Below are 17980 nucleotides of genomic sequence, written 5' to 3' on the forward strand. Positions count from 1 at the left end.
TCCAATGAGGTCGGTGGGCCGGGCACACAACTGAAGATGTGTCGTACTGGTGGCACCACGGGATCATTGACAATTCCACCCCACCCAAGAGGACATCTCCAATCAATTGTTGTGCTGAATATTTAGGGATATGTCCAGTCACCATGCTGCATTGTTCCTTTTTACTGACAGGTTTAAAATTAAAATTGAATACACAGAATATCAATAGAAATCAACAGAAAGAGCATCAGAGAGGGTTGTGCAGACAGTGGATGTGTCCTTCCCTCCATCTAGGACATGACATATAATGGACTTGTGTCAGCAAAGCCCATAGAATCATCAACGATCCTATACCTGTGGTGGAACATTTCACTTAAGATAAAAAATAATTCTACCTTCTGAGGACAAGACAAATGATAAAACAGTGTCAAAGTACTAAATAACTGTATTCAGAGCTGTTCATAGACAGCCTAAGACAGGGCACTGGGCAGTAGCAGCAGAGTAACTGTGCTCTCATACAAGCTGCAGACTCTTGTACCCCTGGGTTGCTTGCTACACTACACTGTTGCTATGCGATAACTAGACATAAGTACCAAACTGCCACTATACTTGACCTGCCGTGAACAACAATACCAGGATGTAGTAAATCAACCCAGTACCCTGGACATAACACGTAGCTCAGTGCCCTTGTGGTTAGAGTGTCCACCCTGAGACTGGGAGGGTGGGTTCCATCCCCGGTCGAGTCATACCAAAGATAAAAAAAATGGGACCCAATTCCTGAATGCTTGACAGTTCAGCATCAAGGGTTGGATATGTGTAGCCTACTCATACAAGATGTAACAATACCAATCTTGAATCTTGGGACAGATCTACAGTAGCTCAAAACAAATATTCTCCCACAAAGATATAACTCACGAATATTGATTGCAACTCTATGGAAAGCCTTGCTTATCCTCTTTGTAGGCCTTGTATCACAAGAATCCACCATTGTCATGTTGAGCATGTTATGGGCAACTTTCCACCTACATTACCTGTGTGCACTGATTGTTGCCACATCTGAGAGCGAAGTAAGTGGTTTTGGCGAACACTCATTTTAATTACGGCCCCCTGAAATTGCACGAGCAGAACATTGATTTTAAAACTAGAAATGCACTCTGACGAGCTGCAAACTTGCGCTTCGCACACAAGTTGACCATGAATGGCCTACTAGTGCGCGAGCAGAGCGCAACTTATCTCTGACTCTTGTCAACTTACTGTCCCTCCCTCTATAACATATAACAAACTAGAAAAAGTGCCCCTCGGGGCACAGGTCTCCACCAGGCCAGGTCAGGTTGTGGCCTCCTGGTGGCGCTATAGGCAAATGTGAAAAAGGTGCCATTTGTTACGCCTTTGATGGCAATTGGATTGGATTTGCATTTTGTTCTAAAAATGGGTTGTGCAAAAATCCACCTGTTGGTGGCGCTATAACAGGCCAATGTGAAAAGGGTGGGATATATTCCTCAGCCTAGTAGGAAAGTGTGTGATTTCACGTAAATTGCACGCTGCATTCAAAACGGGCCAATCCTGCACCTGCAGACTTTGAAAGCCAATGTTAGCCAATTAGCCAACCAGGGAAACTTCCCCCTGTCAGATGTAAAGGAGCTTGAACTTGGACGCATGAGTTCAAGTCTGTTGCTCTCCCCATGTCCCCCATATATGGGGACTAGGTTGGCAGAGGGTGTGTAGAGTCCAGGATCACATTAGATAATTGACACAGGGGTGAAAAATGGGTTACAAAATCTCGGGATAAATATTCTAGAAAAATAAAAGGATGGAATATGAAATATCGGACGGATCCATCTTTTTTTTTTCAACTTAAAATTTATTCATTTTTCATGAACAGAAATAGACAAGGACATACAGAAAGCAAAAAGACAAACAATTGAACATTACAGTATGTGTTGCCAACTCAGTAAATAAAAAGTAAAAACAGTAGATAAATGCTATAATTGTAGGAGATCACACACAGACAGGATAATAATAAAATGCAAACACTATGTGAGCGTACGCGTGTACACACACACACGCACACTGTCATAGCTGGCTCATGCTATGGCAAAGATTGGGAGGCAGGAGACAGCGCAACAGTATAAGAAACTGTATTTATTGTATAGACTAGACATGAACTTAATTAACGGAACTATAACATAATGGAAACAGGTATGAGGTGTGGAGTCAGTGAATCAGTGGTGTAGGTGTGGTGTATGGATGTGTGATACATGGTGTGGTGCATGTGTGGATGGAAAGAATAATCAAACATATGAACGGAGACATGGAGGCTAGTGCAGGGAGTGGAGGCAGCAGGTCTGCCTCCTCTGGATCTCTCCGTGTGAATGGCAGGGACCTTGCTTTTATAGCTCACTGGAGGCACCGGGCCCAGGTGCTCTCCAATGAGAAATCAAGACGTGCCCCACCCAGGCTCACCTATAGGATGACAGTTAGGCATGCAGGCACATCCACTACTATATGTGTGTCTATATGCGTGTGGGGCATCACACACACGCACACACTCACACGCATACACCCCCACACACTCTCACAGTCATACACACACCCACACACAATAATATTGGACAGTAAAGTACCGTATATAAAGAAAATAAATGACATCAGTTACCATCCCATCCATGGGGTCACCCTCTAGAAATATAAGCATCTATGTATCATAAACATGAGTAGACAGATCCATCTTTAGCACATAACTAGATACTGTGTAACGATTTGCGGGATGAAAATCTGGAATATGGCATATATATGCAGCATATAGGCTATATTCTGCATATACTTGCCATATATTGCCATAATATGTTAACCCATTCTGACCGGGCACCCATTTTGGTGTCAGCATCATGTTATGCTTTAGCTATTTAAAAATAGCAGATCTACAAGCTCGTATCGCGCCACCGAGTGGCGCGATACGAGCTTGTAGGTCTGCTGTTTTTGAAAAATCGAAGAGCGACTGACATTTTTAGAATCTGATCTCAGGTCAGAATGGGTTCATCAGACCAGTGTGTGTCCGGCGGAAACCTCGTATGAATCTGATCTCATGTCAGAATGGGTTAAAATATTTCAAATAAAACCATAGCACCACCATTAGACCACAAGGGGTGTAGCCTACGGTACGCACCACAGTTTGGGAACCACTGGTCTAACTCATGTTGATCAGGACCCTCAGGGAAGAACTGCAAGGGCGTCTGTGCAAATCAGCGTTGTTAGGCATGCTCAGCAACCGTTTGTGTTGTGTTTGACGTCAGACCAGGTATCTAAGTGTATAAAAGATTTCACAATGCATTGCACTGCCTCTGTTTGTAACGACTGAAATACTAATAATGACTAACGGCCTGGATTACTTTGTGAACAATGTACAGCAGTTTGCAGCAGAAAGAAAACTTGACAAACTCTATGATTATATAAAAAAACAATTTGAGGTGCTGCAGAGACACATAGCCTCCCTGAACGACGTGATGGGAGTCCTGGACATGAAGGAACACTCCATGGGGGTGCTGGCTGTTCTCGTTACCAAGTTCTCCATGCCAAACATCCCTGACTTTGAGATGCTCATGTCCAAAGTCCAGCAGTTCCTGAGTGTCTGTAGTGAGGACCACATCAGAGAGGCACCAGACATATTTGCTACTCTCTGCCACAAATTGACAACTGCCCTCATAGATCGTCAACAGCCGCTGCGGGGGATAGCCTTAATAAAACAGGCAATCATTAAAATGCAGAACAGCCCAAGCCAACTTACCTCCGTTCATACAGACCTGTGTACCCTGTGCTTGAATGCAAAGTGTTACAAGCCGGCCCTGTCCATACTGGACCAGGATATAATGGAAATATGCAAGGAGAAGTCAAAATACGACGGCAAGGACTTTCTGAAGTACTACAACTCCGGGGGTATGATTTACATTGCTCTGAAAAACTATGAAAGAGCACTGTATTTTTATGAACAGGCATTAACCATTACAGCCAGTTCAGTGCACCCCACCATGAAGGAGGCCTATAGAAAGTACATCCTGGTGTCACTCATACTCCATGGCAAAGTGCAGACGCTGCCCAAATACACTGCGCAGATCGTTGTGAGGATCAAGCCCTTTTGCAGCGCGTATCACGACTTGGCCCAGGTGTACACCACCAACAACCACGCTGAGCTCCGCAGCCTGGTCAACAAACACAGCGACACGTTCAAGCAAGACAACACCACGGACCTGGTCAAGCGGTGTCTCTACTCCCTCAATAAGAAGAACATCCAGAGGCTAACAAAGACTTTCCTGACGCTCTCCCTGCAAGACATGGCGAGCAGAGTGCAGCTGTCAGGCCCGCAGGAAGCTGAGAAATATGTCTTGAACATGATTGAAGACGGCGAGATCTATGCCACCATCAACAAAAAGGATGGTATGGTCTGCTTCCTTGACAACCCCGAAAAGTACAATAACCCTGCAATGCTCCACAAAATCGACCAAGAGATGATGAAGTGCAAAGAGCTGGATGAGATACTAAAGCGAATGGATCAGGAGATCACAACGACCGAATCATTTGTGCGAAAGAGTATGGGGAATCAGGAGGAAGATTGGAAGTAAAGGTAGTGAATGGACATAAAGATCCTGTTCTGTTCAAGACTCACTTGCCAGGAAAGAACCAAATTAACGATCCTCATTCTGCATGTTTTTGGCGGTCCGTAGCAAAACATCAAGTTACTACTTGAGAGGCACAGAGGTGGGAAGGAAGAAACTTTTTTTTTTAATGCTGTGGCTCTCTCTAAGAGGAGCGTGCACTGCATGTGAGACAGGTTTGTTTGTCTGCCTAACCAAGGCTAATAACACGAAACCCCTGGAACGATCAGCACCATGTATCTTTGCCACAAGGTCAAGGAGGCTAAAATATAATAATGGAAGCAAATGGGTGTGGCTCAGATCAGTATGAAACCTTGCCCAAATATAGTCATACGCAGAGATGGGCAAAATACATTGAAAATGTATTTTGATACAAAATACAAATACTGGGTCAAAAAATGTATCTAAAATACATTCAAAATACAAAATACATCTTCCATCCCAGCGAAATACAAATTACAAAATACAAAAAAAGTATTTCAAATACGTATTTCAAATACATGTATTTCAAATACAGCCCAATACGTCAGATCAGTCATAGATCACTGAGATCACAAACTGGCCACATGAAGTCTGAGAACCACTCGCAGCCACACCATTATTAGACATTAGGACAGTGGCTTTGCAGGGGATGCTAGCTGTTTATACGAGGGTCTGGTGTGTGTTTGTCAGGAGATAATCTTGCAAATAGCAAGATTAGACTTTTTATCAATATTATAATTGTACAATAATATAATGGATATAAAAAAACACATCATTTTACCGTCACCAATTAATGTAGGCTATATAAAAAAAGGGGCTTGGATAGTCTGAAACATTGCCCAAATTTGGAATCATACTTCATACAGTAAATACGTCATAGACGACTGATGTCACAGCCTGGCCATGTGAACTAGTCCCAGATCTAAATTGGAGCCATGCCGTTCGCATGGGGATTTCAAGATCCTCAAGATCTTGGCTCTGCAGATGTCTAGATAAGTCTGTAAAAGGGGTTTGGTGACTTTGGTCAGTGCCAGATTTATTGTGAATACTGCCAGAAGGCCACACACTTTCTTTTCTTTTAAATATTCAACTTAAAATGTTTAATGTAAAAGTCAAATGGAGCTCTGATCGGGGTTTGAGTCATGTCATAGATGACTGACAACACTGGCATGGTCACATGCACTTTTATGTGCGTATATGAAGATCGCCGATGCCATCAGTATATTCTGTGCCCATACAGTATATGGAGCTGACTGATTTGTTTACGCCTGATTCATGACGGCACATGAGGTTTCGACGTACAGTACCTGCATTGGATGCCAACGGTGCACCTTTTTCATTAAATCCCATGGTGCCCTGGACATCTTTTACGTATGTGATGGACAAAATACAAGTACTGGTGGTCATAGTTAGTCCCTTATGGTGTCACCTTACCTTACTGTGTGTCCAAGTGTGACTTCTCATTTTGCCTTGGAAGGACAAACACATTAGGGCTCCGCTTTGCGTCGATGGTTAATCAGCCTGTCTGTGATTTATCTATAAACAATGACCACTCAGCCATACATTATGCCTTACATAAGTGCTGGTCATAATGCATAAGCCCAGTGGAACAGCACATTTAGAATGCTTCATAAATGTGAATGCATTATGACCAGCACTTATCAATTATAAGTTATAATACTTCATGAACATTGTTACAAGTTGTTATGCATAATTCAACTGTTAATGCCTTATAAGTGCATTATATAGTTTTCGATTATTAGAATACTCGAGAGTCGAGAAGCCTTCATATACAATGCATTTAATCTGTAGCATACTGCACTTTTCATGGGGGGGGGGGGGGGGGGGGGTAACTGTCTAACTCTGAGGACCTATGTCTGGCAGTGGCTGTCTAACTTTAACAACGTAGAAGAACTGGCGTCTGGCGACGAGCTGCAGACAGGCCTGGCTCTTGTAGGCTCATCAGGTGATTGCAGACGAGGCTCAGGTGGGGTGGGGAGGTTGTAACTGGAACAACTTGGAGATCATATTAACCTGGGGCACAGGTGCTGTAGAGTGCTCTGGAGCCCTCTAGTGGCGCTGAAGTGCCAAGAACAGTTTGCGCTTGAAACACTTAAAACTGTCCATTCATTGTCAACTCAATGGCATTCAATGTTGTGTTTGTGTTAGGACAATGTTTGTGTCTGAACAAACCCTCAAAGCTGGACATAGGAGAGGCCTAAAAAAACCCCATAAAGAAACAGTCAGTGCTAAAGGGGGACAAAAATGGTAATCAAATCAAATTGAATATTGCTGACAATAATGAATACAGAAAAAGCTTTCCATAAAAAGGTTCTTAGGCCTATCTTAAAAGGATCCCTGGCCAATAAGCCTTATATAATACGCTAAAATTGCTCTAGTTATACAGGGCATGTATTAAGGGCCAGGCATGAGGCTTATTAGCCATGTGATCCTTTTAAGGCTTCATCCACACCTACATAAACGTAGCTTTTTCGTTTTAGTTTTTTTAAATCTCTCTGTCCATACGACACGTTTTTTTTTTTTTTATCTCTCTGTCCATATGACCAATGGCAAGACCCATGCAAAACTCCGTTTACATTGTCCACACAGGGAACACACAGGCGGAGTTTTTAAAAAATACACTGTGGCAGGAGTTTTCCAAAAGATGCGTTTATATGGACCAAAAATGCGTTTGCGTGTGGGCGACCCCCCCAAAACGCATATAAAAATGTATCTGTTTATCCGTTTACCCGGATACATGTGGACAAGGCCTAAGAGTCCAGGGTCTGAGACTGTGATGCTCTTAACCCTAGAACACTAACATTTGAACACATGACATTTATGTTTATGTGATTTTCTTAATGTTGCTGATCTCTGACGTGGGTGGGTCCTTTTCTACAGGCAGGTGTTCGGCAGAGCGGTAACCAGGCTAGGTGTTCGGGTGTATTTCACCCAGCCAGCGTTAGTGATAGAGGGTACAATAAATAAATATAGCACACTCCCACAATGGGCAGTTGACGCAATTAGAGTAGACTGCCTTCACTGGACCATTCTCACATGTCCCAGTAATGGGTAGGAATATTTTTTTAAACAATACCCACATTTCTCACCGATTTTGAAATAGAAGCTATAGCTATGAAAACCGCAAATATAGCCTATCTACAAGCTCGCTGCTCTCACAATTAATTTTCAATGGAAGTCACATTTAAACATGTTTATTTTTTATTTACAAATATAACAAATAGATTTGTAAAATCTACTACGAACACAACAAATGTGATTAAGTGTCATTTAGAATATAGATAAAATCAAATAAATCAAATGCAAGCTGTTTTAGAACTCAGCTGTCCTCCTTGGGGGAAAAAAGGTAGTTTGCTTTTCTGGCACCATTTAAACATAAATTAATTACACAGGTATTTCAATGAATAGGCTACCTACCTGCCTTTCCAAAGGCAATCATCTGTTGCACATAACCAGTGACCATGACAAAAATTGTCTATAAAGTTCAATTTGGCCAAAACAGCACAAATATACAGTATTTCCAGTGGATGAAAGGTGAGTCAAGCTGAAGTGACAGGAGTACTTGTTTTTGTGATGTGCATCACTGTCACATGAGTGAAATCAGTGATGCTCTGCTGGGAAATCCCGGTGATGTAGCTCAGCTCTTCCACCACCTGTCATGCATGAAAAGAAAGAGTAAGTGCCATGCTTATTATAAGCATGGGCTTGTTTTCTGAAAAATGTAGTTGCTTATTTGGCCGTGCTTCCTAATGTTTAAAGTCAAGGACCCCCAATTAATATGCATTTGTCCACGGACACAGATTGCCTTCAATCACGACAAGTTATGTCTTGCCTGCAGATACTGCCCCTACCATACCAACATGTTGTGGCTGCGTATTGATCTTCCAGATGATACTGAGTTCCCTATAAAACTTAGTATAAAATTAATGAAGTGGCCAACATATGCCGTTCCTTTCTTTATCACTGTGGGAGAGTACAATCAATAATAAGCTCAAAACTAGGGTGAATACCAACCATTTGCAAATGTTTGAAGGCGCTACCCACATGTTTAGGACCTGTGTTGCTCATGCCAGGATTGCCCGATCCTTACAAGCTATACCTCGTTGTAGAAACTATATACAATACAATACCAATTGGTATTATTAAAGGGGAGAAATAACCGACCAAAGTTACGTTTCCGAACTTTTTGTGCTGAGTTTAGATGTAAGAGGTACGGTCATTGAAATGGTTGGGGTACATCAAGCATGAATGCACTCATTAAGAGTCATGGTAATCCAATCCAATCAGATTTCAAGATAAACACACCTGCAGGTCACTCACAACGAGAGCGATTACCAACAGAAGCATATTGGAGGATTTTGCGGCACTACCCACACACTTAGCTGTGTTGCAATGCTCATTCCACAATTGCACAATCCTTGCAAGTTATACCTTGTTGTAAAGGTGACAACAATAACAACGAAGAGAAATAATCGACCATTCATGTAAATGGTTATGCTGAATGTTTCACCTGTTCCCATTTGCTGATGTTGAGGATGTATGTAGCCACTGCGATCACGCCAACGCTGAGAAGCATACAGTCTTTAGTCACAGGTACAAATTTCTCTCTGTTTAAAAGAAATACATATACAGCATATAAATCATTCTAATACTATAGGAAGACAATGATGTATCTGTAATATACATATACTGTAGTAGTAGTAGTAGTACACACTGCGTCCAGTTACACGGTATTCGATTGTTTAATTTATTGTGTGTGGGTTTTTTTCCACCCTAAAACATGATCATCAGGTCTTATTGTTATATAATGAGGTATATTTATTTCCAAAAAGTGTACAGTATTTGTTAAAATGTTGTTTTTATGTGGGCACGCCCACCAGTTCATTAAGTATGCCTGGTTTGGTGGTGATACACCTGAACTGAAGCCACACCCACAGCTGTAGTTGTATGATAAAGCGGGGGTCACTATATTACTGTTTATTTCATTGGCCCGTTTGGCTGTTAAGGGTTCAGCCTCCAGGAAGAAACCCTAAATACAAAGTAAATACACCATTGCACATGAAAACGACTCCAGGGTGTCTAATGAAGTACTGTCACCTCATAGACTCATGAAAAACTGGAAACATGTGATGGAGTTTAAATTAAGCTTATGCCCCCCCAAATCATCCAAACTTTGCAGCATGCAACCATTCATAAATATAAAAGGGTATTACCTCTGCTCTCTAGATGGAGTGAGGCACTCAGTGGTGGCCATTAGCAGGGAGTCATAGATGGCAGTCTTCTCTAGGCAAGTGAACTTGAGAACATGGCAGCACAGTGGATGTAGACGCTCAACAGGGATCGATGACTCGTTGTGTCCTATGAAAGTACACGTTTTTCCATATCAATGTGGCTGCTTTCTATATGATTAAAGTTATGATTTTTTTTTTCACCAGGAGATCAGGCATTTGCCCCGTCTGTCTGTGCGTCACATAGTAATGTCATATTTATTGTACACGCTGCCAACAGGCCAAGGACATTCATTATTCAACTGTCATTTAGAAAACAAATTAATGATTGCAGAGCAATTATCAATTTGTGACCACGAACCCCCAAAATTGCACATTAAACTCAAGACTGTCTTAAGGTGAGTCTTTACACACTTTTACAGAGTTTACAGTGCCAACACTCATGCAGCAAAGCAGAGTGAAAGAGTTAATGCTTACTCAGCTAAGCTTATTCCGATCTCGCTGACTCTTGTAAGTCACTCTGATTATTATTAATTATTAATCAATTAGTTAATTATAGCAGGAGAGGGAGCAAGACAACAGATACGATGCACACGCTTTCATGGCTGTAGATAGAACAGACGTCACTGTTATTATTATTACTATTATTATTTCATGCCTCCTGACAGAGCTTTTGAGGTTTGCTGGGTGCACCTAGTTTGGCTTATCATCGTATAAAGGCTCATACGTAGTCTGGATTTTCGGTGGAGAGGTGACCAACGCTCCGGTGGTGAGCTGACCACCGGAGCTGAAATAACGTTGAGCGGTGGTGAGTAAAAACTGAGAGAAGGGCTGGAGCGGTGGCGGTGGTTTGCTCTTCACTGCGGCTCGTGACGTCATGTTGTAGTTCGGTGGTCACCTCACCACCGAAAACCCAGACTTATGTATGAGCCTTAAGACAATTAGTCACATCCCCCTAAGTACACAATGTCAATGAGACAAATTGACACATCCTGTTACTTTGTGTAGGCTAAATTGTGTCAAGACGTGATAGCTTACCAAGCACCTCCAAAAGAGTTTCCACAGATGTCAGAGCACTTGGGACATTTAGATTGAATTCAAGTGTTTTCAAGATCATTAATTCTGACTCCAGAAGGGCTTGCTTGGAGACTGTTTGGCCCATCGAGTGAAGAAACCGCACCCCAATATTGAGGTCAATAATCTTGACAAAGAGAAAATTCTATTTTAGAACTCGAAGCCTGGTAAAGATGTACAAGACCTTGAAAGTTGGTGAATTGTGGGACGTGTCACAATAACTTACATTAGTGTGCAAAGACAGTTTACTTGCAATCTGTACACAAGAGAAGACAATCAGTGTGTATTCGTTCCTCAGCTTTTCAAAAACAACATCCTCGTGGTTTATTGGCTGATCTGCAGGAGCTCCTTGAGCTCTCAGAGTAGTGAACAAATCGGCAAGGTGCTTGATCATGAACCTGGAGGGACAGTGGTTTGGATAAAGGCAAATAGTATGATAGAATAGAAGCTACATTATTGATCATTTTTCACCTTACCTTTCAAGTATTTCAATGGCATGGTATCCAGCCATGGGATCAAGTTTCAACTGCTCCGTCATCAGGAAGATGCATTCTGGGAGGCACAGTGGGGAAGAGAATCAGGTGACCATACAGTAGCCAAGTAGATAACTGCATTGTAATAATAATATTATGGTGTAAGGTTCAAGGTTCAAGGTTCAAGGTTCAAGGTTCAAGTTTATTTAGTGTCCCCGAAGGGCAAATTGGGTTGCAGCATAGACAGTACATTAAACAATGAATGAAACAGTACAGACAACAAACAGTTCACATAGCGGATACCAGAGTAAAAGGTGCACACAACCATTAAAGTGCAGGCGTTTAAAGTGCTATGCGATAGGTCATAAAAGTGCGTGTGCATAGACATAGGCACAAGATAATACAGTAAAAAGTAAAGTAAAAGTGCTCATCATAAGGTTATATCCTCGATCTACGCACAGCAGCATTCAGTGTGTGAATAGAGACCGGGACAAAGGAATGTTTGTGCCTGTTTTTTGTGGCACAGGGGGCTCGCAAGCGAAGGCCGGATGGGAGAAGGATGTACTCTCCGTATAGTGGGTGAGCAGCATCAGATCGGATACACAGGGCTTTGTTAAGTACCTGTTTCTTAAAGATCTGGTCTAGGCCGTTCATTTGTGTAAGACTGTAAGTCATGTAATTTCATGCCGAGTTTCAAGATTCCTAAAGTTCTCTTTTCTTCAAATCATCTTGTTTATAAAAGCCAGTTCAGTCCACATGTGTAAATGTACTTCCATACCATTACATTTTTACAATTACACCTCCAGAACCTCCAGTCCTTATTGGTGCCCCGGCTAAATAATGAATAGGAACCATAAATGGGCCCTTATGTGGGAACTCTGGATATGTAACTCAGGAGGAGAGTTTGGTTCCATTTGTACACTGGAACAATGGCATCAAATTGACACCAATTTGTTCCATTAGTACACTCTGAGTTAAAATAACCGAGGAGAAGAAAATGGTAGTGTCATAGCTTAAAGCTTAGTGTCGTGCTGTCTGTGGCCTATAGTTCCATACAAACTCGGGGTCCTCCTTGAAATGATAAAGGTTGAGAATCACTTGTCTTTAGAAGTTAGCATATAAATTCAAGCCATGGTTCCAGGGTGACCAGGTCCTCCAAGTATCGCTTATACTTATACCAGCGATACTGGAGTACCGGGTTAGCAAGTTAACTTACTAGAGTTGCTATTACATGCCTTGATGTCATATTCGACCATAGGCCTATTGGCTAACTCCTCTGGTGTCTCACTGTCACATCTTGTTTAAAAATCATGCTTTATTTTTATGATATTTTAACAGGCTTAAAACACATCTTGCAGCAAGAGACTATAGGGGACTAACTATTAAGGCATTTGAACACTGATGCCTGCCAGTCACAATGTGGGACAGGGTCTCAATTTGTGGGACGCCTGAAAAGTCTTGTCCCACGCAAAGAGGGACAGTCACATCTGGTCACCCTATTCCACAGTCATTTTTCAGGGCTACTCGATCTATACATTAGCTAAGGCTTTAGGGCAGTCCCCAGAATGAGGGGGTCGAACATTTCTGAAAATAGCAAGCCTAACTAACTGTCTTGTGGCATGGCATGCCCGCATGCGGATGCCACAAGAACTTCAACAAGTAAGGACATTAAATTCGCCCTCAATCATAATGTTACTCACCAATCATCTTCGCGTTGTCTTTAAAAGCACCGTTACATTTTAACAAGCTGCTGAGGCTATCTTTGTTTTGCTTGTTAACAACCACGAGGACGTCCGACAACATCTCACAAGACGTTTCACCAAACTTGAGACTTGGGCTTTGGGAACACAGAAATGACTTCGCCATTTCCAGGGTGAGCAACCGTCAGAGACCTAACTAAATTTGCGTTTGCGGTTGTGTTTACTAATAATGACCTGGTCTGGTCAAAAACAAAATACCCTAAAGACCAGGTAAATTAAGGTAAAGACCAAATTGTTCACAACATTTGTGTCGAATTATCCAAATTAACAATTCCCAAAAGATGGCGCTGTTGTACTTTAAACGGTTCGAAAGGGAATCATTTGGATGTTGCACCTGTTTGTCTCCCACTATAGAACGTCCGGGGGGACTACCAGACTGTAGCAAAGAGAAACAGTAGGATAATATTAATGGCATTAAATGTTTGTGTTTGGAGACAAAACAAACATTAAACTCTGTCCATTGTCAATGGCGTTTTTAATGTTTGTCTAGACAAGACAAACATATTAAACCTGTGTATAGGAGGGCCCCTCAAAAATAAAATATAAATAAATCTTTAGTTAAAAAAACACATAGGCAACCCTGTCAAATACATTTTTATCAGGCTTTCTTCTATATATGACTGTATATTCGTGGTCAGCATGATCACTCACTAGGGGTTTATAGAAAATAGCTCTGGGTTGTCAAATATCGCACTGTACAAGTGTACAATTAGAAAACAACTTTCTTGAAGTTTCCAATATTCCTTGAATCCTTAGGCCAATTAACATTGAGGTATTAGGATGATGAACTCCAAAGGCTGATATGTTTTATGCACCTTTGTGATGGAGATTGAAACTCAAGAGTAGGCTATAATGTACACCTAGCTGTTTATAGGCCTACTGTTCTAATTCCACTTGCACAAGTTATTGCATCCTCAATTCCTATCAACAGTAATCTTGAACACATTCAACATTACTGTGATTTGCATTTTATAATATTTTACCTGATTGTAGGCATATAGCACTTTGAGATTAGTTTCAAATGTAAAGTGCATTAAATTGCAAATACAATTTGTCTTATTAGCCAGGGATCCTTTTAACAATTTGGCCAATGTTTGACCATGCTTTATAGTAGCCTATAGTTTTGTATTACTTTTGATGCAGTAATGGTCTTTATAATTTTTTAGAGGCATTAAACATGTCTTAAAATGATTTAAATGGTCACTTTAGAAACGTGCAGATATTGGTTTGTTTTACTGTTGAGTGAGAAAACAATGTGTCATATTAACCCATTTAGACCTGAGGCTGATTCTTTAAAAGAAAAAGCCTTTTAAATCCTAAAACACAAATAATGTGTGGGTCCCGACCCACAGGTTGAGAACTACTGAATTAGATAAACTGAAGTTGTGGGTGCATTTGCAACATTGCAATGTTGTAATGTGTGTAATAAATCACACACAACGTCCCAATGGAACACATACAGACTTTCTTTTTTCTTTTTTTGCCATTTTAGTGTATTTGTGTAATGTTACTTCTTCCTTCACAGGTGTTACTCATGATACACTAAGGATTTATGTTGTGTTCCATTGAGGTCAAAGAGAGTCAGGATGTGCTGCTATTGTTGTGCATGTTGGCCATAGATGTTGCCTCACTGTATTCTCCTGCACTAAATAGAACAAAGACTTAATTAGCATCATTAATAACACCTAACTCCTGTGATGGAGGTAACATTACTGCTGTGAATAAGGTCTATTGCAAACATATAATTGAGCTATATAGTTCACATAGTAGCAGAGTGGCTAATATCTCCCCCGGCCAAGTGGGAATTTCCCTTAGGCGTTTGGCTTTAGCCATCTCTTCCAGCGCGGAATAACCAAAAATGCGATGGATGGTGCACCTCAACAACTTAACCACTTAAACCCCAGGATCCATATTATGAGGAATTTAGGAAAACCTTTTGCAGAAAATAGCAAATCTACAAGCTTGCACAAGCTTGTCGCTCGTCTATTCTTAGAGAATATATTTAAAGAACGAAAACAGAAAATACACAAGTATAGAGCCCTGAGGGACACCGCGCAACCATATTTGGTTATTTGCATGCCAATTTTTGGGCTTGTCTTAAGAGGCGAACTTTAGGCAGAAATAAAACTAGCCGATCTAAAAGCTCACAGATCAGCAAAATTTGGCAGAATAAAAAAAAAGTACCGGTAAGGTAGACAAAGTGAGCCCTGGGGGATACAAGTCGCATTCGATGAAGTATATAGGGTTTAGTGGTTATTAAGGGTTCTTTGTAGAACCATTAAAATACTGGTTATTCAAAGAACCTTTGTCTAAAAGGCTCTGTCTGGACTCTGGAACCAAAAATGGTTCTTCTATGCTACGGCATCATTCTGAAGAACCAGTTTCGGTTGCAGCTTGGCACCTTTATTTTTCTGTGTGTACTAACTAGGCAGCAGGTGCATTGATTTCCCCATTCAGAGCTACTGTACATGCTGCTATACAATAGCTTCATCAAAACCCCCCTGTGTTTTAGTAAAGAGGTTGTTTCCATTTATACCATGCGCACCATTCTGCATGCTCAAATAGAAGCGTTGTATAACACAGTGGTTCTCAAATTATAGATATGCAAGCTCACGGCGTGGCACACCTTTAGAAAATGTTTAATTCTTTTGAATTTTTAACACATATCTTGATTATCTTTGCTTCTGGTGGTCCATGACACAAACCACTGGTATACCATAGCATGCATAGCCTACATACATATTTATCTTTAAGTTACATTATACAGTACAGGTATGTATTGTATAAAGGGGTATCGTGTGCATGCAGACATGTGTGCACACGATACCCCAGGCTTAGCATTGTGTCCTTGAACCAGACACTGATCCCATGCAACCACTCCCTCCCTGGGCACTAACAGTATTAATAGTGGCTACTGCTCCTAAAAGTTTAGGATGGGTCACTGCGCAGAGGATGCCATTTTTGGTATGTGCAAAGGTATTATATAGAAGTTCACAGTTCCCACAGGCCATTTTTGATGTTATCCATATATATATGAACCTTTATTGAGAAAAGGATATCCCTTTGAGATGTATCATCTCGTTTTCGATGGGGTCCAACAACATACAGCAAATACAGAACAATACAACAAATACCTTCATGCATATACATAAACGTAACATAATAAAGGACAAAACAAACAAAAAAAGCTCTCCTAAAACTAGCCACTCCCACCCGACCTAATCACCCGCAACATAGTATCAATATATTCATGTAATGATATAAAGATGTAAAGATAATGAACATTCACCGGAAACCAAAGACAGGCCAAAAACCATAACAGACCACAACAGAATCCCCTCTGCCAGTGGGCCTAATCAGCCTAAATCCCCTCACCTGTGCAATTTCCAGCCTCTGCCTCAGCCAATTGATTGCCATGGCAACCCCACACCTGACAATTGATTACTTGACCAGTCCACTTTTCACAGTAAGTCAGTTTGCCCTCTTCAGACACAGGCAGACGGGCAGATACAACAGAGATCTCCATGTGGGACACAGACAGACACAAAACGGGTGCTATGACAAGTTGACAACGGGTATGCGTCGTTCTCAAGTAGGCCGGCACGTACAGTACAGATCTAGTTGTGTTAAACAGACCTATTTCACATTGCAACGTTATACATGTTGGCAAGGGTAGCCTATAAAGCTTTTTAAAACAAATAGAATAAATCTTTTGCACTCACTTTTGGGACAATTAGAGCAGCATTTTCCCCAAAATGATTTAAAATACTATACTAAAGCAGGTCAGAGGTCAACTAAAATTCAATATATAATAGTTGTAAGACTAGCCCTGCGATTCTCAACCTGTGGGCCGTGGTACTGGTATGCTGTGAGTTAATTATTGAGTGAATTAAGTGCATGCAAATGTATTTACAAATTCACCCACAGTCTCCTTTTGTCCAGCAGGCTATGTGTGAAAACGGTAAATGTGTTATGTATGTGTGCCATCTGTTTTTGCTTATTAGGACTTTGGTATGTGTAATTGTTGCGAGTTGCGACATACTGTCAGATTAGATTAGTCTTTATTTGTCCCAGAGGGAGATTTATTGTCCACACATAAACACACACAGCATATAAAACAGCTACATACCCAATACACATAGAATCTCAAGGAACATCCAGGCTTCCTCACATAGCAACACTGTCAGCGAGGTAGTTAAATTAAGACCTGAGGCCGATTCTAAAATGCTTTCCAAGTGAGTAGTTTTCAAAAATAGCAGATGTAGTATTAAGCTGTACGTATATCTGCTAATTTAGAATAGCCAACTCTAAAATCTAAAATGACACAGACGCTGACCCGATTTAAATGGGTTATTACTTCTATGACGGAGTAGACTAACACTCCTGCAGTTTTTACATTTTGGGTAGATGGTCAATATTTTTGACACACACACACACACACACACACACACACACACACACACACACACACACACACACACACACACACACACACACACACACACCATAATTATGCAGTGCCACCACGATGCAGACGATCCTATCTACAACGCCCCGCCCTCTGTACCTATAGCGGGGACGCTCATTGGCTGGAGGCGCCAGTATAAAGTTCCGCAATGTCTCTGTTCATTTAGGTCAGTGAGTGAGAAGTGAGTAGAGTAGAGTTCTTGTCGTCGCTTCTGTGGTCGGTTGGCGAAGCATTCAGCATTCATTCAGCACCACTGAGGAGGACAGCACCGCCACACATAGCTACGTGCATGCAGTCAGAGGCGGAGAATTTCGGAGATACAGCGCCGGCCGCACTGCTCGTGAGA

The 17980-nt window shown here is 41.4% G+C and overlaps 1 protein-coding gene and 1 pseudogene across 2 annotated transcripts; one reads left to right on the forward strand and one right to left on the reverse strand.

Moving 5' to 3' along the window:
* Positions 1–3509: 3509 nt before the first annotated feature.
* LOC310862134 (COP9 signalosome complex subunit 3-like) lies at positions 3510–4614 on the forward strand (annotated as a pseudogene). Its single transcript has one exon. The product of its transcript is annotated as a COP9 signalosome complex subunit 3-like (transcript).
* A 3556-nt stretch (positions 4615–8170) lies between these two features.
* On the reverse strand, positions 8171–13113 carry cntd1 (cyclin N-terminal domain containing 1; the record flags this gene model as incomplete). The annotated part of the gene is made up of 7 exons (XM_083769870.1): positions 8171–8284; positions 9142–9238; positions 9845–9989; positions 10898–11060; positions 11160–11331; positions 11410–11485; positions 13107–13113. The coding sequence occupies 7 exons, from the start codon at positions 13111–13113 to the stop codon at positions 8171–8173; spliced, it is 774 nt and encodes a 257-aa protein (XP_083625996.1).
* Between the last annotated feature and the right edge of the window lie 4867 nt (positions 13114–17980).

This window comes from Protomyctophum parallelum (genome assembly GCF_964188405.1).
Source record: "Protomyctophum parallelum genome assembly, chromosome: 7".
NCBI lineage: Eukaryota > Metazoa > Chordata > Actinopteri > Myctophiformes > Myctophidae > Protomyctophum > Protomyctophum parallelum.